The 22,837-nt window shown below is 54.4% G+C and overlaps 1 protein-coding gene across 4 annotated transcripts; it reads right to left on the reverse strand.

Annotated features, from left to right (window-relative positions):
• Positions 1-594: 594 nt before the first annotated feature.
• Positions 595-21,822, reverse strand: B9D1 (B9 domain containing 1). 4 transcript variants are annotated; one of them, XM_039476779.2, is made up of 7 exons: positions 21,612-21,822; positions 19,375-19,443; positions 16,774-16,885; positions 11,552-11,648; positions 11,044-11,106; positions 7,669-7,736; positions 595-6,133 (listed from the first exon to the last, which is right to left on the reverse strand). In XM_039476779.2, exons 1-7 carry the CDS (start codon positions 21,672-21,674, stop codon positions 6,105-6,107), a joined length of 501 nt encoding a protein of 166 aa, XP_039332713.1. In that variant the 5' UTR covers positions 21,675-21,822; the 3' UTR covers positions 595-6,104. The 4 variants fall into 4 exon arrangements, with proteins under 4 accessions (XP_039332713.1, XP_003929331.1, XP_010338212.1 ...); XM_003929282.4 differs by lacking the exon at positions 595-6,133 and adding an exon at positions 7,052-7,336; XM_010339910.3 differs by lacking the exons at positions 595-6,133; positions 7,669-7,736 and adding an exon at positions 7,743-10,949.
• Between the last annotated feature and the right edge of the window lie 1,015 nt (positions 21,823-22,837).

Consider the following 22,837-nt stretch of genomic DNA (forward strand, 5'->3'; position numbering starts at 1 on the left):
ATCAGTCCCGTGCCACCGGAGAGGGGTGGGAGACAAGGGAGCCGATTCCTGTGGCGCTTGATCTGCAGTTAATGAGGCCACCAACCTAGTCCTAGTGCCCATGTGAGCCGGGCATTCAGTTGCCCCTGAACCTCAGGGAAAAGGGTGTGGGAGGTAGCCCTTGAGGGAGGCCTGCCCTTGGTGAGGTGCTCAGACTGGTGGCCTGGGGGATGCTAGCCCCTGCCCTTTACCCTACCATGCCCACCCTCTTGCCGTGGCCTTGCCACTGGTGGAGGCTGCTTTGGATGAGGTGTGACAGTGTGCTGGATCCCCAGAGGCGTCCTGTGATCTGCCTCTGTCCGTGCTGCCGAAGAGCTGCTCTGGGAAGCTGCCACTGCCGTGGCCACGGAGGGAGGGAGTGTGCAGAACTGCCCAGCCAACTGCGTGTTCGGGAGAGGAAGGGCCTTTTGGAGCCACCGGTTCTTGGGTGGCTTGCTGTGCAAAGCTGACCGACACAAAGGGCCTGTGCCTGAGTCGCCGACCAGAGGAGGGCAGCGGCTGGAGGACACGTGCAGCAGCGGTAGAAGTGGTGCTCGGGTCGTGGGAGGAGGCAGGGTCGGCTGGGAGACGCTGGTGGGAAGGGCTGGAGGTCCTGAGACAAGCCTGGAGGGAGGCCTGGGGCTGCCCTGCAGCCCTCTGCTCTCTGCCAGTGCCTGGCTCCCAGTGGACCCAAGGACAAGCGGACAAGCTTGACCCACAGCCAGGAGACTAGGGGCTGGTGGCAGGGAGTGCCCATTCAGTGCAGGGGCTATGAGCGAAAGAAGGGTGTGTAGGATGCTCTTGGTTATGTGGCTGTGACAAATCTCCAGGGCTCAGCGGCTTCACACGAGTTTTATTTCTCACAGAAGTCAGTGACTGAGGGGCCCAAGCCACTTTCATCTTGAGACACTGATGTCTCTGACAGCCTTAAGGTGGCTACGAAGGGACAAATGGACAAGGGTCAAGCATAGAAGATTTCTTACAACCAGGCCTGGAAGTGCCTCACTGCTACCCATGTCGGTGCCAGAATTAGGTCCTCGGCCCCCATCCAGATGTGGCGGCATGGGCCAGTGCAGGCTTCCTTTGAGGCGGAAGGTGGGAGGTGGGGAAATGGGCTTAGGTTAACATTGCCAGTCTGGGTCACAGGACTCTCTGGCTCCCAGAGAGTTATTTCAGTCCTCTTCTCACACATAGACCAAAAGGTCCTGTGTCCTGGGCTCTGTGGGTTCAGAGCCTTCTCCAGCAAGGCAGACACAGCCTGTAAACTAGAAAGACCTGTGATCTGTGCCTTTCCCCCAAAGATAACAGACGATGGGGGAGGGGTCAGTACCCACAGTCCAGCTCCATTTTGAGGAGCAGAGAATGGGAGATGCCCCCACAGTGCTGGAGGCTGCAGCACAGACTGACGTCGCCTTGCACTGAGGAGGGAAAGGACCTGATGGTGCCCTGCTCTGCCCCCTGGTTTTGGGCCAGGGGAGCGGTTGGGGGAGTGGGGGCGGCTGGCCATTTTTGTATCCCTTTGGCTGCAGCTCTTGGACCAAGCTCACCTTTCTCACCTACTGCCTGTGGGTGGATGGTTCCAGGCTAGGACCTCTTTTTTTTTTTTTTTTAATTGCATTTTAGGTTTTGGGGTACATGTGAAGAACATGCAAGATTGTTGCATAGGTCCACACATGGCAGTGTGATTTGCTGCCTTCCTCCCCTTCACCTGTATCTGGCATTTCTCCCCATGTTATCTCTCCTCAACTCCCCACCCCCCACTGTCCCTCCCCTATTTCCCCCCGACAGACCCCAGTGGGTAGTGTCCAAGTGTTCTCATTGTTCAACACCCGCCTATGAGTGAGAACATGCGGTGTTTGATTTCCTGCTCTTGTGTCAGTTTGCTGAGAATGATGGTTTCCAGGTTCATCCATGTCCCTACAAAGGACGTGAACTCACCTTTTTTGATGGCTGCATAGTATTCCATGGTGCATATGTGCCACATTTTCCCTGTCCAGTCTATCATTGATGGGCATTTGGGTTGGTTCCAGGTCTTTGCTATTGTAAACTGTGCTGCAATGAACATTGGTGTGCATGTGAAGCTAGGACCTGTTTTAAGTGAACTGGCGGCTTCAGTCCAGGCTCGTGGGCCTTGTAGAAGCAGTTTCCTCAAAAACATGACAATCTTAGCACGTCTAATCAGTTTCATGTGCAAGTAACTGCATTATTTTGGCCAGAGTGTTACTTTAGTGGCCCCTGATAGACCCTGTCTCCCAGTGTGGTCTCCCTCACCCGATGGGCATGGCCTATGACTAGATGGGGCCAGTGGCATGATAGCAGCAGGAGCTTAATAAATGCCTGCACATGGGGCTTGACATCTTCATATGTTCCACTGGTAGCCCACCTGTCGTGCTATGAGAAGTTCAAACACAGGGAGAGGTCACATGAGAGAGAACTGAGGTGTTCTGGTCAGTAGGCCCTGATGAGCCCCAGACAACAGCCAGCCATGTGAGTAATCATCTTGGTCAGCTCAGTGGAACAGCCCCAGCCAGCAGCAAGTGCAGCACAACCACCCAGCTGAGCCCAGTCCCTGACAAGATCATGAGTGATAAATGATAGTGGTTTTAAACCAAAGTTTTGGGGTAGTTTGTTAAATAGCAATAGATATCCCAAGCACACACATAAAATTCTTTCCTAGGCCAGGCAGTGGCTCACACCTGTAATCCCAGCACTTTGGGAGGCCAAGGTGGGTGGATCATGAGGTCAGGAGATTGAGACCATCCTGGTCTACATGGTAAAATCCCGTCTCTACTAAAAATACAGAAATTTGCTGGGCGTGGTGGTGCATACCACTGGTAGTCCCAACTAAACGGGAGGCTGAAGCAGGAGAATTGCTTGAACCTGGAGGCGAATGTTGCAGTGAGCCAAGATCATGCCATTGCACTCCAGCCTGGTGACAGAGCGAGACTCCCATCAGGAAAAAAAAAAAAAAAAAAAATTCTTTCCTAGACCTAAGCTGCCTTATTTCCTTACCTCCATGCTTCTCTCAACTTAATGGTAGCTATCATGAGGTCATCTGGGATTATGATGGGAGAACCACCCCCTTAATTCCATATTTACCAAAAGGCCAAGTTATTTTGTTCAGATGAGAAGTTTTATTATGCATTTATTGTTCAAAGCAATTTTCAGCCTTACCTCTTCTCGAGTTCTAGAAAGACTGCTTTTGCAACCTTTTGATACAAAATTTTTTTTAAAGATTCTTTGTTTTCCCATTCATTTCTGCTTGCAAACTAGCCAGTTCTTTCCTCTTTACTGTGCTGGCATTCCAAAATGCAGTCAACATAGCGAGCTCACTCTGCATGTACATCCTATCTGGTGTGTCCCTTTCCCCTAGAGCTGCTGGCTCTGCGGACGCATAACCTGCCTCCCAAGTTAGCACAAGAGTCTTACAGATGTCTTGTACTTGCATACTACGATGTCCTGCTGCCCAGCCTGTGAGCTGTATTCCTTCTGCCTGCCACCCAGCTGCTTAGCCAATGACACTGTTTGTTTTGTTTTGTTTTGTTTTGTTTTGGCTACAGCAGAGACCCACTCCTGATTTCCATATCATTTGCAATAGAATAGGCTGTGCAAGATCAAATAACCCAAGCTCTGGTTGGCTGGGTAAAGTACCTTTTGAGTATTTCCCACTCATAAAAAGCCTGATGGAGATACTCCTGGCGGTGCTCTGCAAACTGGGGTGCCAAGACCCAGGCTCCTCCCTTATGATGCTGCTATCTTCAACGTGTGCCTCAAAGAGGGCCATGCCCCAGAACAAGAACTGCTCCCGTGACACTGAAGTGGGTCCGCCTGCTTAGTGGTGAACACCCTTTTCATACTTTGCTTTGGCTAGAACTACTCACACAGACCCACCCCGATACAAGGGGCCTGGGAAATGTAGTCTTCAGGTGTGCCAGGAGAAGAGGGAGGTTGTCTGGTGAACATGCGACTTTGTGACAGTGGCCGACAGCAAGGACAGCAAGTGAGCGTGGACCTGGGCCCTGTATGCCTCACCTGTCCTCATGGAGGGGGTCCCACGTGCCCAACACCCTCCACCCAGCTTCTCAGGCACTCACACTTTCAGCCTTTAAATCTCACTGCATCATCTCGTCTTGACTGGGCAGGGATGCAAGGAGCTTTGTGAGGTGACAGTGATGCTCGTTCTGTGCGTTTGGGGCTGGGTTGTGCATTTTTTTTTCCAACTTCCGCCTCCCGGGTTCAAGCGATTCTCTTGCTTCAGCATCCCAAGTAGCTGGGATTACAGGTGCCTGCCACCGTGCCCAATTTTTTGTATTTTTAGTAGAGATGGGGGTTTCACCATGTTGGCCAGGCTGGTCTTGAACTGCTGGCCTCAGGTGATCCACCCTCTTTGGCTTCCCAAAGTGCTGGGATTACAGGCGTGAGCCACCACATCCAGCTGGGTTGCGAATTCTTAAAGCATTCTGGGCCAGGCGTGGTGGCTCAAACCTGTAATCTCAGTACTTTGGGAGGCTGAGGCACGTGGACCACCTGAGGTCAGGAGTACAGGACCAGCCTGGCCAACATGGTAAAACCCCATCTCTACTAAAAATAGAAAAATTGGCTGGGCATGGTGGCAGGTGCCTGGAATTCCAGCTACTTGGAGGCTGAGGCAGGAGAATTGCTTGAACCCAGGAGGCAGAGGTTGCAGTGAGCCGAGATCTTGCCACTGCACTCGTGTGGGGGACAGAGTAAGACCCTGTCTCAAAAAAAAAAAGAAAAATAGTTATGCATTTTGTTGTATGTAAATGTCCCCTCAAAAGAACACACTCAAGTCTGGATTCTGGTTAATGGTGAGCGTGCTGAAACACATGGAAGGCGGTGTCCTGATGCTGCGGTTTATTTTGAAATGCACTAAAAGTAGGATGGATTGAAGCAGAGATGAATAGTTGATAGATGTAAAAATGCAAGTATGCAACAGGAAAGCGGCCATGGTAGAATCTGTGGGTATGTGGTGCTCACTGTAAACTGAGGTCAACTTTTCCATGTTTAAACATTTGAGTGATGTTGAGAAAAATTGGAAAAATTAAACATAACCGGAAGAGGGTGATTGAGTATGTGGCAGCTGCCGACAGGCTGGATGAAAGGGGCCTGAGGCTCGGCCATGCACGCCACAGGCTAGAGGCTTCAGGGAAGACGCTGCAGGTCGCCTTGATGCCGACCGAGGTCAGTGGTCTGGGTGGGGTGAGGCCATGGACAGAGAAGACAGCCGCTCAGGGAGCTGTGATAAAATGGGGCAGACGACAGGAGCAGCCTGGGGGTGCGTTGTCCTCCCGTGACATGTGGGGGGCATGTGTGGAGGCTGACGTGAAGGAGCCTGTGCAGGAAAGCTCACGATGGAGGGAGGAGGAAGAAGCCCCTTGTGGGTGGGGGCCTGGGAGAAGCCGGAGACACCGCGTCTGCCACACTGCCAAGGCGCATCCTCAGGTCGGCTCAGGAAGGCAGCGGTGTGGGGTGGTTGTGGGAATGGAGGGAGCGCCTCAGCTAAGCTGGCAGGGCGGGTGCTGGAGGGCTGGAGAGACAAAACCTGTTTCTTCAGGGAACTCATAGGGAGCTGTCCAAGGAAACAGACCAGGGCTGTGGATGGAACATGGGCAGCCGCGGCTCTGCGGTTCAGGCAGGTGCAGGGCAGGCGGACGGACAGCTGACTGCTACCAGGGCTCTGCCAGGTGAGCATGAAGGCAGGAGGGCACTACCGGGAAGTGCATGCAGGTGACCAGGAATTCTAAACTGGGTTGGGAGGAAAACAAGGAAAGAGGGGCTGACAGTTGGTAAAAAGGGGCTGGGCCAAGGGCTTGCAGAGCCTGGCGGTCTGAAGGGCCGGGGGAAGCGCCACAGGAGGGAGAGCCTGGCCTGAGTGAGGGACACCTCAATCTAGTCCTCGGAGGCAGTGCGGTCACCAGTAACAAGAAATACGCACGGCTGTTGGGGGAGTGGTGAAGAGGGTTGCGAGTGAGGCGGCAAGGACACTCCCAGTCTCGGCCCACCGCACATGGGGTGTGGGAGGAAAAAGATTCCACCTAAGAGGGCTGCAGGCGACTGAGTGGGCTTCAGCAAGGCCAGCGCGAGAGGGAACTTCCTATTCAGAGAAGACAGTTGGAATCAGGAATTTTGCTGACCACAGACCACGAGTTCCAGAACGCACAGTGAGTTGTGGGGAGGGCAGGGGAGTGCCCAGGAGATAAAGCGCAGAAGACGGTCGGCTCAGGTGGTCTCAGGGCAAGTGCCCCGAACAGCCCAGGGTAACATGGGCTAGCCTGTGGTTTCTCCTGGATCCCGCTGAGGACAGTATCTAGGCTGGGGCACCACATCTGCCAAAAGCTCAGTGGCAGGGCAGAGAGGGCCCGGGGCTGCCTAGTGAGCTTCCAGAGGTTTATGTGACGGGGGGAGGCCCAGGCCCAAGGCCCCCCGGAGTAATGCTGAAGGGACTCTGCTTCCAGAGGGGCCCAGATCACCTCAGAGGCCAGGGTGTTAAGCCAGGGAGCTCACCTTCCTCTCTTGCCAAGGGGCTGCCAAATAGCTGGACTCCAGCTGGCAGCCTCCCACCCCTGGGAGGTTTCCAGCCCCAACCCTGGGACTGCAGGTAGTGGGGGCGGAGAGGGGAGTGGGCAGGCTGAGGGTTTGCCATTCCGAGGGCACCTCACCATCCAGCTCCCAATAGTAGGGTTCTCTCCTCCTTGCCAAGAGAGGCTCGTGGCTGAGAGCATGGCTGAGCAGGTGATTCTGCTTAAACCCCAAGCCTCCAAGGAGGGTGCCATGCCCAGTTCAAGGATGAATGTGTTGAGGTGTAGAAAAGGCCACACAGCTGTGAGTGGCAGAACCTGGTGATGTCAGAGCTCCCAACCCAGATGGCCATGGTCTGGTCTCCAGACAGCTTCGACAGCACAAGGGGTAGGGACGGGGAGAGCCCTGGAGTTGGGGCCGGGGAAGGCCCAAGAGCCCCCAGCTCCTGTGGGGGAGGGGCTAAGCAGGAGAGAAGGCAGCCCCAGGCCTGGGCTCTCTGAAAATGTGACTTTATTATAGAAAACTGTTCTGTGTGCCCCAGCTCCCGCCACCAGGCTGCCCTTTAGATCGATGGCCAGCAGCTGACTCCAGGAAGGCAGCCCTTCATTATCAGAGACTGTGCACCTGTGGTGCCTTCACTGGGGGAAGCCCTGGGGCGGGCTGGGGCCTGAGACGCCCTGTGTGTCCGCAGGCCCAGTGTCGTAGCCCAGCTTCCTCATGTCCTTGGTCACTACGTTGAAGAGGAGGGTGACAAAACCCTGAGAGCGGACTCGGGTCACTGGGGACAGAAGGGCAGCATCAGCCAGGCTGGGCTGGGGCAGAGACAAACCCAGGTTGATCTGGGAATCTCTCAGCCTCAGCGTTCTCATCTGTAAAATGGGGACAACAGTGCCTGACCTATGCCACTCACTGGGAGGGAAAGAGGCTGCAGCCGGGACAGGCAGACACAACAAACCCTCTGTGTTCCAGCAGCCCTCATCTGGCAACATTCGTGGACCAGCTCCCAGGTGCCTGGCAGGTCCCTGGCATTCACCCCCAATCCTGGGCCCACCCACTCCCAGGCTCTAACCCGTCTGGGGGCTGGGGGTAAGGGAGGGGAGCGAGCTTTACCTTCCCGGCCTTCACCCTGAGCCACCACCTTGGGGTCTGTGTACTCGGGTCGCCGCCCCATGAACCAGCTGGGAACACAGAAGAACATGGGTGAGCAGGACCCCACCCGACGCTGGATGTGGCCTCTCCTCACTTTGGAAACCAGCACTTCTCCTCCAGCCGCACCCTGCCCCCACCAGGAGTCAGGCCCAGGGCAGAGCCTTCCCAGTGGCTGGGCTCCAGTGCGGTGGTGTCCCTTGCTAGGGTCACACAGCCTAGTCAGGCCTCAGGCGCTCTGCGGCCACATTACCTCCGCTGGTGGGTTAAGCTTTTCCATCTCCAGCTTCCATAGGTTTGGTTCACTGGGAATGGGAGCTCAGGGAGATTCTGGGGTGAAGGTGCTGCCTGAACCCAGGTGGAAATCCCAGAAAAGTGACAGCAATTCAGGTGGGGGAGGGGAGGGGACAGTGTGACCCTGCAGCCTCCCCAGAAGGGGATCCCACTGCAAAGAATCCATGGGGTGGGCAAAAGGGCCGGAACTGGGCTCCTCAGCCTCGCCTCCTGTTAGTGTGGGGGTCCTGGAAATGTCACTTTCCATCCCTGAATCGTTAAGCTTGTCAACTGTAACATGGGGACGATCATGGCACTCACGGCAGGCCCTGTCAGGGGCGGCACGCAGCCACCGGGCCCAGCTTGCGCCCTCCCCAGCCCCAGGCCCCACTTGGGCCGGCGGGAGGCCGGGAGGCCGGGGTTGTCAGGCCCCGCCGCCAACACACCCACGCGAGCCGGAAACAACCAGGAGCACTATTCCCGGCCGGGTGGGTCCGGCAGCCGCGGGTTTCGCCTCGCCAGGACTCACGGCCGGGCCTCCTCCGTGCCACAGCTCCCAGGGACACCCCGCATCACACCTGGCCCCCGAGGGTCGCTGGCAACCGTGGCAATGCAACAGCCCCGTGCAGCCCTCCCCTTGGCCTCTCCACCTCCGAGGTGGGCACCAGTGCTCACCCAGGGCTGCCGCGGAGGGGACCCCGGCTACGACAGGGGGTTGGCCTGTGAAGCCCACAGCCAGGGAGCACTGCCCACCAGCCCCCAACTCCGAGGAGGGAGCCAGGGAGTGAAAGCCAGTGGGTGCTCCCCAAGAGGAAGGGACAGGCAGCCACGACCCCTGCACCTCAGTTTCTCCTTTGGGAGAGCGAGGCCCTCGAAGCACCCACCTCACAGGGGGCTGTGTGTGAGGACTGGGGCCTGGGAGCGTCCACACCACGCCCAGCAGATCCCAGATCCCATCCCGGAGCTCACATATGGAGAGCCTGTCCCCAGTGAATTTCTTTCCTGGGTGCGCCAGGGCGGTCTGCTTGGCTGGCTGGGGTGGGAGAGATGAGAGACTGTTCTGGAGGGCTTTCCAGGCAAGGGCCCAAGGCAGGGAAGGACCCCTCGGGCTAGAGGAACTGAGGCAGATGGGAAGCAAGGGGCAGAGGCCATGAGGTGGGCAGGGCCCAACCACCCGGGCCTGGCGGCATTGTGGTTGAAATTCTTCCTGAAAGAGGCACAGCATGGGGCAGGTTCTCAAAGCGGAGGGGTGTTTCAGGAACACAGTTGTTGTTTTTTTTTTTTTTTTTTCTGAGTGAAGACTAGACTGGAGGGGGTGCAGCAGGCTGAATAACAGCCCACAAAGACGGCAGATCCTAGCCCCGGGAAACTGTGCATGGGACCTTACTGAGAAAAAGGGTCACATGCACTTAGCAGACATGATTAGGCCAAGGCTCTTGCGACGATTATCCAGGGGGGCCCTAAATGCCATCACAAGACACTTGTCAGAAAAGGAGAGAGGGAGATTTCACAGACAGAGGAGGTGGCCTTGTGACCCTAGAGGCAGAGACTGGAGCGATGAGGCGACAAGCCAAGCAAAGCTGGGGCCACCAGAAACTGAAAGGGCGACCGCAGCAGCCACCATGGGAAATTAATCCAGGGGCCAAGAGTGTTTGGGGCAGACACTAGGCCAGGCCAGAGGATGTGGAGAGAGGATGGGAGAGGGGTGGGGATGACTGAGCTCTCAGCTTCAGCAAGTAGCCTCCACATTTGGGAAGATTCTGCCAATCAGACGGCCTTCACTAATCAGATCTTTCCCGTTTTTGTAATCCAAGCACATACTGCCTTGCCCAGTTGCAAGCCCCTCCACAGGGGCTGTGAAACCCCTTCCACAGCGAGCTCTCCCCTGGAGGCCCAAAGTCCTCCTTGGAGCTGTGGGCGGTGGAATAGGGTGAACAGCCCGGCCGGGATGGCTGTGCGGATCCCACCAGTCCCTTAGGCTTCCCAGACCACTGACGGCGCTGCTCCGCTGCCTCCCTGACAGCCTGTGGCATGGGGATTGTCACCTCCAGGTGATGCTGGCCCAGGCCATCTGGGAAAGAAGTCCTTTGCCACAGGGTGGCCTCCCAGAAGGGCTCCTAGGGGCAGTGGGCACACAGAAGCTTAGGCTGAGCCCACGGAGACGCTGCCGTTCCTCCCTCCACAGTTCTGAGCTCAGCGAGGTGTTCTCAGCCCTGAGGCGCAATGCTGTCCCTCCACCCAGCAGGGCTCTGGCCAGTTCTCAAGCCCAATACTGGCCAGGCTCACCGGGGCTGGAACCCAGGGCGTCCTCCATCTTCCCCTTGTGCCTCACTGACCTGCTGGGGGGCGGCAGAGACTTGCTGCCCAACTGTGCTAATGGGCCTCCAGTCAGAAGGCCAGGGCCCAGCCAGCCCTCTAAGCTCCCACGTGGATGTGGGCAGGGGGTAAGAGACCTTCCTGCTGGGGCTGCATCGGGCATCCCCCAGGCCCTCCCTGCAGGCGCTGGTGTGCTGGCCCCTGCCTGCCCACCCCCCCCGTCTCCCTAATTCTGCCTGGCTTATCACGTACTGGCCAAGCCGCCGTCCTGGCTTCTCCTAGCATGCTAAGCTCGTGCTCCCCTCAGCCTGGCAGGCCCTGTTCCCTGGGCCTGGTGTTCTTCCCTGCTCTTCCCTCCACGCTAAGCCTCAGCGCAAACGTCAGCTCAGGCCACAGACTCCCACATACAAAGGCGTTTATCATGATTACTGTGCCAAGGCGTCTGGCTCATACTGCTGTATCCCCGTTTCCCACCTTTTAATGTCACATTATGTCATGAGTATTTTTCCCATCGGACACAAAGATTTTTCACAGGGCACAGGGTAAAATCAGCCAGGCTTCTGCTGCTAGAACAGAGGCTGAAGGGAGCCCCGTGACTCAGCACTCCCGGGGGACCTGTTTCGATTTGTCCCCAGTGGGTGGAGCAGCTTGCAGATCTGAGGAGGCGACCAGGCGCAAACTGAGGGGTAGAATGTGACATTCATCCAGTAGATCAGGAGGAGGGGCTGGGGTTATAGGTACGAAACTCACCTTGTAAACTTCTGCAGTTTAGACGTAGATTCTGGGACAAACATGGGGATGGTCCTTTTGTGCCTGAAACAAATGTTTTTGCAGACACAGGTGCTGCGTCACAGACCTTTCTGAGCCTCCAGGGAGCAGAAACACTCAGATCAGGCCAGTGCCAGCTGCAGCGTGGGCCAAGTCAGGGCCAATGCTAACGAATCCAACCTGCTAACTGAGCACTACTGTGCCTGGGCACGGAGCTGAGCCCTGGGAGAGTGTCTCATGGACGTCAGTCCATCGGGAATTTTCTTTCCTGGGGCCCACTGCCTCCCCACCCCACCTGGTGTGTGGCAGACACCACCCATCCTAGAGGTTCTCTTCCCAAATATAGGTTACACCCCATGCCCCCCGCCCCCGCCACCAGGCTGAGCTGCCCAGGCCCCTGGGGACCACAGAGCTTTCCCAGCCTGAACCTAAGACAGAAAACGGGGCAAGGTCTGTCCTAGGACAAGCCCAGATCAGAGTGAGGACGTACCGGCCAGGTGAGAAGGGCACATGCACCGCCCCATAGCCTCGAACCACATCGTTCCCGAACACATCTGGTCCATACACGCTGAGCACGATCTGTGGCCCTTGAGAAGGACAAGGCAGGGGGTGGGCACGTGAGGACACATGGGGGAGGTGCAGGGCAGAGAACAGGGAGTGTCCAGCTGAGGGTGCTCAGAGGATTGGGCTCAAAGCCCTGAGGTAGCAGGTCTGAGAGGGGACAGGAGCAGGCATGGGAACCCAGACGGTGTCGAGGACTTCTGCCTACCCTGGTACTTCCTGTGTCTCTACTGAGGCCTGGGCACACACTCCACACCCCGTCTCCCCGCTGCAGAGTCAGGACCCACTCAGCCACTCCCATGTACAAGGAGGCACTTCCAGAGGCCCTAGTCTACGCCCAGGGCTGCAGCTGTGATCAGAGCGGACTAAGGACCTCACTCTCTGGGCGCTCCTTCCTGATGGAGGCAGGCTCAGGGGATTGGGGTGGCACAGGCTTATTTTGGGGGTGTCTAGAGAAGTCAGAGAGAAAACAAAAACTTTCTGGGCATTTTTCTTTGAAATCTGATAGGTAATATAATTGGTGTGGTTGTTTTGACACCCACTTCCTGTAACCATCGAGATGCAAAGGCGCTTTCACCTCGCCAGTTTCAGGTGAGGCCCAGGGAAGGCCTAGGAGCCAACCTGCCAGGCTCCGATCCTGCAGCCACGGCTGAGGCGGGTTACCGAACCTCTCTGCCCCTGTTTCGTCATCTCTAAGACACATGAAATAGTACCTAACGCATAGTAAGTGCTCACTAAATGTCAGGGAGAGGTTTGTGCCCTTCCCGTGGCTACCCTCCACCAAAGGTAACCGTTACTCTGAATTTTATGAAACCACCTCTTTACTTTTCTTTAAGACTTCACTGTCAAAGGATGCATCCCAAACCCGGTATTTTACTTGTACCAATTTTTTTGAACCTTCATGCAAAAGGAATTATACAACATGTTTATTTTTGTGCCCAGCCTCTAATCCAACATTATGACGGTGAGATTTTCTCAAATGGTTTCCTGTACAGGGGGGTGTTCATTTTCAGTGCCATTTAACGTTCTGCATGGGAATCTGCCACAGGGACTGTTCATTCTGGTGCTGATGGACACATGGGTTGCCCTTCTGCTAGAAGCTGAGCACCATGGTGTAGGTGCTCTCGGTACTCATGTGCATGCTACAGATGTGTGCACATGTGGTGGGCACACACCCAAGAAGCATGCTGCACAGGGCCCATGTCCGTTCCCTCCGAAAAGGTAACCCAAAGCTGCCGGCACTCCCCTCGCAGTGGTGTCTGATTCCCGCTACTCTACACCTCACCAAAACATGGCATTACCAATCTTTTAAATTTGAGCTGTCCTGGTGAACGAATACTGGTAGCTCACTGTAGGTTTAAATTACATTTCCTTCATTTTAGATGTGTGTGTGTGTGTGTGTGTGTGTGTGTGTGTGTGTGTATTTAGATGGAGTCTTCCTCTGTCTCCCAGGCTGGGATATAGTGGCGCAATCTTGGCCCACTGAAACCTCTGCCTCCTGGGTTCAAGCGATTCTCCCCAGCCTCCCGAGTAACTGGGACTACAGGCGCCTACCATCACGCCCAGCTAATTTTTGTATTTTTTAGCTGAGACAGAGTTTCGCCATGTTGGCCAGGCTGGTCTCAAACTCCTGATCCACCTGCCTTGGCCTCCCAAAGTGCTGGGATTACTAGTGCAAGCCACCATGCCCAGCCTAACGTACTGTGATTATAATTGAAGCTTCCTATCTGGTAGAACAAGTTGTATTTTAACACTATTATAAAGAATATATCTTAAAAATACCATTTTCTATTTATTGTTGGCATACAGAAAGCAACTGATTTTTGTTAAGATACATTGATCTTATATCCAGATTCATGCCCATCTATTAACTCTAACAATTTTTCTATGGATTATTTTGAAATTCTACATGATCATCTTGTCTATGAATATTTTATTCTTCCTAATTCTTACACTTGTTATTTGTACAGCATTAACGGTGATAACAAGCAGGCTGATCTCAAGAAAAATCTTTAGACGTTTCAATGGCAAAAGTAATGTTTGCTCTAAGCTTTCGTAGATAATCTTGATCAGGTTAGGAAAGTTTCTTTCTCTTCCTAGCTTACTAAGCTTTTATTATGAATGGATGTTGAATTTTACCATGTTTTCTTCATTTATAGGGATGATCATTTTTCTTCTTTTTTTGAGACAGTCTCACTCTGTCACCCAGGCTGGAGTGCAGTGGTGTGGGCTTGGCTCATGGCAACCTCTGCTTCCCAGGTTCAAGCAAATTCTCCTGCCTCAGCCTCGCAAGTAGCTGGGATTACAGGCGTGCACTATCATGCCGCTAACTTTTTTTTTTTTTTTTTTTTTGAGACGGAGTTTCCCTCTTGTTACCCAGGCTGGAGTGCAATGGCGCGATCTCGGCTCACTGCAACCTCCGCCTCCTGGGCTCAGGCAATTCTCCTGTCTCGGCCTCCTGAGTAGCTGGGATTACAGGCACACGCCACCATGCCCAGCTAATTTTTTGTATTTTTAGTAGAGACGGGGTTTCACTATGTTGACCAGGATGGTCTCGATCTCTTGACCTCGTGATCCACCCGCCTCGGCCTCCCAAAGTGCTGGGATTATAGGCTTGAGCCACCGCGCCCGGCCGCCGCTAACTTTTATATCTTTAGTAGAGACAGGGTTTCACCAGGCTAGCCAGGCTGGTCTCAAACTCCTGACCTCAAATGATCTGCCTGCCTCGGCCTCCCAAAGTGCTGGGATTACAGGTGTGGGCCATAGTGCCCGGCCTGACTCTGACTTTTCTTTTATTTATTGTAGCGAATGACACTGATCAATTTTAGATTTTTTTCTTTTAAGAGATAGGGTCTTGCTGTGTTGCCCAGCTTGGTCTCCAACTCCGTGCCTCAAGCAATCCTCCCACTTCGGCCTCCCAAAGTGTTGAAACTGCAGGTATGAGGACTATGCCTGGTGCCTTAAAAGCTTTGTATTTTTGGAATAAACCCTACTTTTTATGATGTATTTTATTATTCGTTTTTTTTTTTTTTTTTACTTGCTAGTTTTTGAGTATTTCATTTGGGAATTTTGAATTCAGTTTCTGAATATTTCGTTTGGGAGTTTTGCAACTACGTTCATGAGTGAATTTCTTTCTTTTTTTTTTTTTTTTGAGATGGAGTCTTGCTCTGTCTCCTAGCCTGGAGTACAGTGGTGCGATCTCAGTTCACTGCAACCTCCGCCTCCCAGGCTCAAGCGATTCTCCTGCCTCAGCTTACTGAGTAGCTGGGATTACAGGCATGCACCACAACACCCAGCTAATTTTTTTTTAAATATTTTTAGTAGAGATGGGGTTTCACTGTTAGTCAGGCTGGTCTTGAACTACTGACCTTGTGATCTGCCTACCTTGGCCTCCTAAAGTGTTGGGATTATAGGCGTGAGCCACCATGCCCAGACTTTTTTTTTTTGAGATGGAGTTTCGCTCTTGTTGCCCAGGCTGGAGTGCAATGACACCATCTTGGCTCACTGCAACCTCTGCCTCCCAAGTTGAAGCGACTCTCCTGCCTCAGCCTCCCAAGTACCTGGGATTACAGGAATGTGCCACCATGCCCAGCTAATTTTGTACTTTTAGTAGAGACAGGGTTTCTCCATGTTGGTCAGGTTGGTCTCAAACTCCTGGCCTCAGGCGATCCACCTGCCTCGGCTTCCCAAGTGCTAGGATTACAGACATGAGCCACCATGCCCAGCCAAAAGAGGTTTCTTATTTGCTTTTGCCAGGTGCCTTGGGTGTAACAATCTTGGAGCTGAATGCGAAAATCAGGAGGTTGAAATTATCAGGGCCAGGCTGCAATCCCTGTCAGACTGCTCTGCTTCCATCTCTCCCTTATTCCTAGGGCAGCTCTTTGAGGTCTTAACCCAGTTTGCAGAGGTTTACCTGAGGCCCTCCTCCCAACCCCTTGGAAGGCTCTGAACATCCGTTTTGTGTGTGTGTCCTGGGCCCAGAGAGGCTGTCAAAAGTCTTGTTTGGAATCGGCAGACACTCCCGGGGAGATGGGATGGGGGTAACCTCTGGATTTCTGTTCTCCTGGATCTTACCCGGTAAATCTCTTCTATTTCACTAGCTCTCTGATGCCTTAGAGGTAGTTGCTTTTTGTTTTTGCCTTTGTGTATTTCATTTACCTCTCCTACCTGTCCTCAGCAGGAGGAGGTTGGCCGAGTTCCTACAGTACTTACTGCACTGTTACAGGAAGTCGACCACAGCTTCCTATTCATAGACGATGACAGCGGAATGGAATTCCCTGCCCAAGAGGACCACCAGGCATTTTCTGCTCCTGACCCTCAACACTGTGGTGAGCCTAGGCCCCGGCCACATGCAGCAGAAAGGCCTAGATGGTGAAATCAGAGGGGCCTGAATGAAAATCCACACTTGGTCACCAGATGTAAAGCAGAAGGCAAGTGACGTCAGTTTTGAGTGTTAGTTTCCTCATACGGGAAAAGAAATGGAGATAAATGTATCCACCAGGTATGATTGGGAAGCTCAGATGAGTCCACATAGGGAAAGTATTCATCGTCCCCATGGAGACTAAGCCCAGGCTTTGTGTACAGTAGGCACTCACTAAGTGCAAGTGGAAGATCAGCATGGTTAATAAGCACCAGCCAGGGTAGAAAATAAGTAATGCCAGCCAGGAAGCCCTTGGGAAAGACGTTGGAGGTAGGACAGGGGAAAGGTATCTGGAGAGAGGGATCAGCATGAACGAAGCTCAGGTGAAGGGACTTGAGGGGCTAGCCCAGGAGGAGCAAGTGCCAGGGTCTGGTCGGAACACAACAGGCCACGGGAAGTCAAAAGGCACCGAGTCAGACCTCCAGGCCAGACAGCTGCCGCCCTGCATGCCAGGGAGGGGCCTGCCTTTTACAGGCATGGTCACTGGCCCTGATCCACTCTGAACTTCCAGAAGGCCAGCTGCACAGCCGATAACAGATGAACCGGGGTAAGTGCAGATGAAGAAAAGGAGGGAAAGGGACAGATGGCGAGAGAGAGTGCTGAGGGCTGCTTCAAGAGCCCAGGTGACAATCTGAATGTGAGCAGTCATGGGCTGGATGAGACAGAGGACGTCCTAGAGGTGCCGTGTGAAAGCTCTGCCACCCTCCCCTGCAGGGCCCCTGCAGACTCACAGCCGTAGGGGTTGGTGCTTTTAAAGGTGACATCAATAGGGAAGTTCCACACCAGTGCTTGCCGCACATCTTGGCTCTTAGATGTGATCTGTGAGATCCCCTCCTCCAGACCCTGTGGGGACAATGACAGAGACAGCTGGAGTCAGATCAGAGTCAAGCCGCTGTGGCTCCTCCCTTACCTTCAGCAGGCAGCTGGGAGGGCTGTTTTCTCAGCTATCTTCTCCCAAGACACGAGCTTCCAAACAAAGGGGACTAAGAGATGATGGAGTACCCCTTAAGTGTGGTACTTTAATGTGGTAGCGTGTGTGACAACCCTGGGAGGCCAGCCACTCTCCCAGGCACGAGGGCACTACATCTGGTCCCAAGCTCCTGCCCTACAAAGGAAATGGTCCAGCGGTGCTTGCACCCCCCTGCATCCCCACCCGCATCCGAGCATCCCCATTGGTAAGCACACAGATATATTTTGTCCATCACACAGTCCTCTTTCAACTCTGCTGCCTCTTCCACCCACCAACCCATTCTCTGCTCCCATTACAGCAAAACTACTTCCAAGAGCTGCCTCACTCACCAGTTCCATTTTCTCCCCTGCTATTTTTTTTTTTTTTTTAAACAGTCTCACTCTGTCGCCTCAGCCTGGAGGGCAGTGAAGGAATCTCGGCTCACTGCAACTTCTGCCCCCCGGGTTCAAGTGATCCTCCTGCCTCAGCCTCCTGAGTAGCTGGGATTACAGGCATGCCATGCCCGGCTAACTTTTGTATTTTTAGTAGAGATGGGGTTTCCCCATGTTGGTCAGGCTGGTCTCAAACTCCTGACCTCATGATCTGCCTGATTCAGTCTCCCAAAGTGCTGGGATTACAGGCGTGAGCCATTGCATGGGGCCTCGCCCCTGCTGTTCTTCTGTGACCCCGCTCCAATGTGACTGCTGGCTCCAGCACTCTACCAAAGGGTTTTCTCCAATAATGCCCATGATCAGCATTGCCAGATGCAAAACTGTCATTTCTCCGTCCCCGTGTTACTTGAGCCATCAGCAGCCCCTGACACAGTTGCTTCCTCCTTGATACACTGTCTTCTCTTGGCTTCTGGGTCTCCCACTGCACAGGGTGGCCCTGCTTGGTGGCTCCTGCTGGTTCCTTCTCAGTGTGCCATCCTACGGCTGCATCTTTGGCCGGCTCCTTTACCTGTACACGGTGATCTCATCTGTCTCATGGCTTTCGATGTGCTTTAGATGTCGAAGGTTCCCAAATTTAGGTCTCCATCCTGGTCCTTGCCTCTGTACTGTGGATCAACATCTCCTCTTGTACATCCAGTGGGCGCCTCAACCTTAACCCACACCAGGCTGAGCTCCCCAATCTGCTCTTCTCACTGAAAGGCAGCTCCCTACTTCTAAGTGCTCAGGCTAAAAGCCCTGCTGTGAATCCTAACTCCTCCTTCTTCAGACCCCACATCCATCAGAAGAGCCCCGTGGCTCTATCTCCAGGGTGTACACGCAGTCCAGCCCTCCCGCCGTCCAGCCCTCCCGCCGTCCACCCCTCCCACCGTCCAGCCCTCCCGCCGTCCAGCCCTCCCGCCGTCCAGCCCTCCCGCCGTCCAGCCCTCCCGCCGTCCACCCCTCCCGCCGTCCAGCCCTCCCGCCGTCCAGCCCTCCCGCACCGCACTGCTGCTGCCCTCCTCTCATTGCACTGCTGTCAAAGCCAACCGTGCTGCCTGCTCTTGCCCTTTCCCGCAGTCTATCCTTGTCATAGAAGCCAGGGAATCTTCTAAAAACATGAGTCAGATCACTTTCTTCTCTTTGAAAGCTCTCCAAGGGGACCCCACTCCCTTTGAGTAAAGGTCACAGTCCTTACTCTGACCTTGTAAGTCCTACAAGATCTGCCCTGGTGCCGCCCTGCTCCATCTCCAGCTGCTCTCCTGCTGGCTCCCTCTCCAGGAGCCACACGGCCTCCCTGCTGGTCCTCAAACATGCCGGGCACGCTCCTGCCCCAGGGCCTTTGTACTCTCTGCTTTCCGCCTGGACACTTATCACAGGTTTCCCCATGGCTTGTTCCCACACTTCCTTCAGGTCTTTATTCAAAAGTTGCTTTCTTGGCAAGGCCCTCCCTGGCGGCCTTAGTGAGATCGTGGCCTCCTTCTCATGGCTCATCCCTGTCACTTCCTGGCTTGGTCTCCCCACCGCACTTCTGGCTCACTGACATCCTAGAATAGGCACTCCTTATTATCTGACCCCTCCCCCAACAAGAACATGTGTCCTTCCCACTGGCTAAGGACAGGCCAAATGGTGAGCAGACTGGCCAGAGTGTCCACAGCCTGGCCATAGCCAGGCTGGCTCACCAGGGCCAGCCCCCTGCTGCAGGCACTGCTCTTTGCTGCCCCAGGCAAGCTCACAGGGAAGGGTGTGTGAGTGGTTTTGGGGGATGGATGAGGGGGTCCAACTGTGGCTGTGTCCTCTGCTCCAGCTTACCAGGAACACTCATGTGTGGGTCCCCTGAACTCAGTGTCTACCCCTTGACTGGTTCTGAATGGGGAGGGGAAGGGTATGACACCTTCGGAAACCCCAAAAGTCATGAAGGCGGCAAGTAAGGGAGGCCCAAGAGTCCGGCTTACCGCTGTGGGGGCCCAGTCCTGGCCATATACAAAGCAGTACTTGCAGTAGAGGTCATCATACTCTGGAAACTGAAAAAAGCACAGAGTCTGTCAACTGGTATTCACGCTGTGGCCAATGCGTTTGCCAGACAAGGGCAGCCAAGAGGAATGCTGCACATGAGGCACCTGGGATTGGGTCTAAGAGCCAGCTGGGGATGTGGACCTGGCGTTCAGAGGAGAGGCTCAGGGCCAAGATGTGGGAGTCCACGGAGAGTCCCAGGCTTTTGCTCAGGCTCTGCCTTCTGTCTGATCTGTCCTTTCTATTTCTTCATCTGGAAAACTCCTGCTCATACTTCAAAACTTACCCTTCAGGGAGCCTGCCCTCACTCTCAGGCTGGTTTAAGGTCTCCTCTTGGCTCTTGCAGCCCCATGCTTCCCTCCATAAAAGCAATGATTGCCTGTGCCTAAGTCTGTCAATTCCTCTAGACCATAAGCAGAGAATAGATTTCATGCCTTTCTGTGTCTCCATTGCCCGGCACAGGGCTGGGCACAGACGAGGTCTAAGGCAGGGGTCCCCAACCTGTACCAGTCTGTGGCCTGTAGGAACGGGTCCACACAACAGGCGGTGAGCAGCAGGCAAGCAAGCAAAGCTTCATCTGTATTTACAGCAGTTCCCCATTGGAGCTCTGCCTCCTCTGAGCAGTGGCGGCATTAGATTCTCAGGAACATGAACCCTATTGTGAACTGTTCATGTGAGGGATTCAGGTTGCTCGCTCCTTATGAGAACCTAACGCCTGATGATCTGTCACTGTCACCACATCACCCTCAGATGGGACCATCTAGTTGCAGGAAAACAAGCTCAGGGCTCCCACTGATTCTACATTACGGTGAGTTGTATAATTATTTCATTATACTTTACAATGTAATAATAATAGACATAAAGTTTACAATAAAGGTAATGTCCCCAAATCATCCTCAAACCATCCCTCGCCACTTCCTGTCTGTGGGAAAACTGTCTTCCATGAAACCAGTCCCTGGTGGCAAAAAGGCTGAGGACTGCTAGTGAAAGGGAATGGTGCTGAAGTGAAAGGTCTTAGAACCCAGGAAGCCATCAGGCACAGGGCATATGCAAGGCTGGAGCTGAGGCCCTGAAGAGGGAGGTGCTGAGAGCAGAGCAGGGAGGAACAGTGTGAGTGTGAGTGTGTGTGTTGGGGGGGGGCTGATGATGCTGAGAGCACAGACACATGTGACTCAGCCCAGCCAAGAGCCCCTAATGGGATAGAACAGGAGAGGGAAGAAAGACGGTCTTAGGCACTAGGCTAAGGCAGAGGCAGACAGGGTGGGAGCGTGGAACAGTAACCCTGATGAAACAGGAAGGCAGGAGACACCAGCAAAGCATCAGGCCCTATCAGAGCCTTACCCAAACCGTCTCAGTCACACCTCACAATAATATAATAATAATAAAATAATATAATAAAATATAATAATAATAAAATATAATAAACGCCATCTCCAACAACCTGGAAGGACAGTGTAGCAAAGCTTTGAGGTCAGACAGGTATGGGTTCAATTCCCAGACAGGCCAGTTGCTTTGGCTGTTTCACCGGCTGTGCAATGGGGGTGTTAGTAGTGCCTATCTGGCAAGGTTGTCAGGATGGAATAAGCAGTGCTGAGCACTGACTTTGGCACGTATTGAGGACTTGGTGAGTGTTGGTTTTTGTTTACAATAAATGGTTCCTCTAAAGTGCAGGGGGATGGAGAGTAGCGTCCTGTCCCTCAGGCCTGACAGGCACACCTTCCCTGGGGTATTCCAGGCCACCGCCATCGCTGGATGGTTGGATTCGAACCCGAGTTCAAGGATCTGGGGATTCAGAAAGCGGAGCAGTAGCTGGACACCCGATGCGGAGCAAATGCCGGAAACTCGGCCGAGCCTCGGCTCCTCGCGTTACACCCCGGAGGCTCCCGCTAGTGACTCAACGAAGTGGGCATGATACGTCCGAGGGGCCACAGGCTCGGCCGAGTGTGACCTCAGTACTAGCTCAACATCTCGAGGTCTGCTTCTACACCTGCACATCGGAACTCAGGATTCCGAAAACCTCGCGCCAAGTCCTCCAATGCTGGCTTCCCGCCCCCGCCTAACGGAGAGGCTCAAAGGAATGACGTGGCTCTCCGGGGGCCATAGGGTAGCCCGCGGGGTTGCAGGAAGGGCCCCGGGGGATGCTGGGGGGCGGGCCCCCGCGGGGTCCACGGCCGCTTACCTGGGCGCTCTCCACCTGCCCGTTGACCATCAGTAGAAAGACGCTAGGACTCGCGGTCGTCATGGCATAGTTGGGGGTTCCGGGGGAATCCACCTAGGCCGCGCGCGGTTGCTAAGAGACGCCGGCGTTGCCCTAGAAACAGACGGCGTGGCGCGCGGGACACGTTTCTTGGCAGCGACACCTTCGCGAAAGCCACGCGAGTGTGTGTGTGTGTGTGTGTGTGTGTGTGTGTGTGTGTGTGTAACACGCGCAGGCGCAGTTAGCAAGCGCTGGCGTAGGGGGCGGGGCTCGTGCGGGGCAGGGCACGAGGGGCGGGGCTCCACACCGAGGCCCCACCCGTCCTTGGAGCAGTTAGGACCGAGAGACCTGGGGTGGGAGCGTTGAGCTGTCAGAAAAAGCCAGCTCTACCGCTCGACTCAATTGCACCGCAGGGAATGCTTGTTCACTCTGGCTCTGCCCGGTTCCCCACGAAGCGCGGAGGCGGAAGAGAGCTGAGTTCTGGGGAGCAGCGCCCCTGATTGACGCCAGCGGCAAGCCGCGTGTTAAAAATACCTTCAGCCACTAGATGTCGCTGTGGCCCCACCGCGAGGATGCGGAGGGAGGCGCTGCGGAGCGCGGGCGGCGTGACCGTAGCTGCCCGGGTTAACGCTGGAAGAGGCTCCCCACCTGGGGTCAAGCAAGATCCAAGCAGGTGAAGGGGATGCGCCCTTGTGGCTTGGAGACCCTCGCCCTCGAAAAGTTTATTAAACAAACTTGAAAGGGACCTCAAGAATTCTTACATCCAAGTCATCGCTCTTCAGTGCGAAGCTGGGGAAACGGAGGCCTGCAGTGGGTGGCTCCTGGCACCCCAGTCAGCCAGCGCTCATGGGAGTTGCTAGCCAGAATCGACGAAAATCTGTCGAGACCGCGTTCAAATGTCAGTTACCCCCTGGACACCCCGAGTAGGTCGCAGCCTCCGTGAACACATGGATCCAGTTCTCTTAGAGCCCCCATTGTTTGTGTTTGCACATTTATTCCGGTCATAATTCGGCCTAGTGCTTGCCTCCCTCACTAGACTGCCAGCTCCACAAGTCAGTCTTGTATCTTTGTGGCCTGTCACATAGTAAGCACTTGGTAACTACTAACTTCTTGAATAAATGAGTAATTGAAAACATCTCCATTTTACGGAGGAGGAAACAGATTCAGATGGGAAAGGCAGGTAAGTAGCTAAGTCAGGATTTGAACCC

Source organism: Saimiri boliviensis, chromosome 17 (assembly GCF_048565385.1).
Source record: "Saimiri boliviensis isolate mSaiBol1 chromosome 17, mSaiBol1.pri, whole genome shotgun sequence".
Lineage (NCBI taxonomy): Eukaryota > Metazoa > Chordata > Mammalia > Primates > Cebidae > Saimiri > Saimiri boliviensis.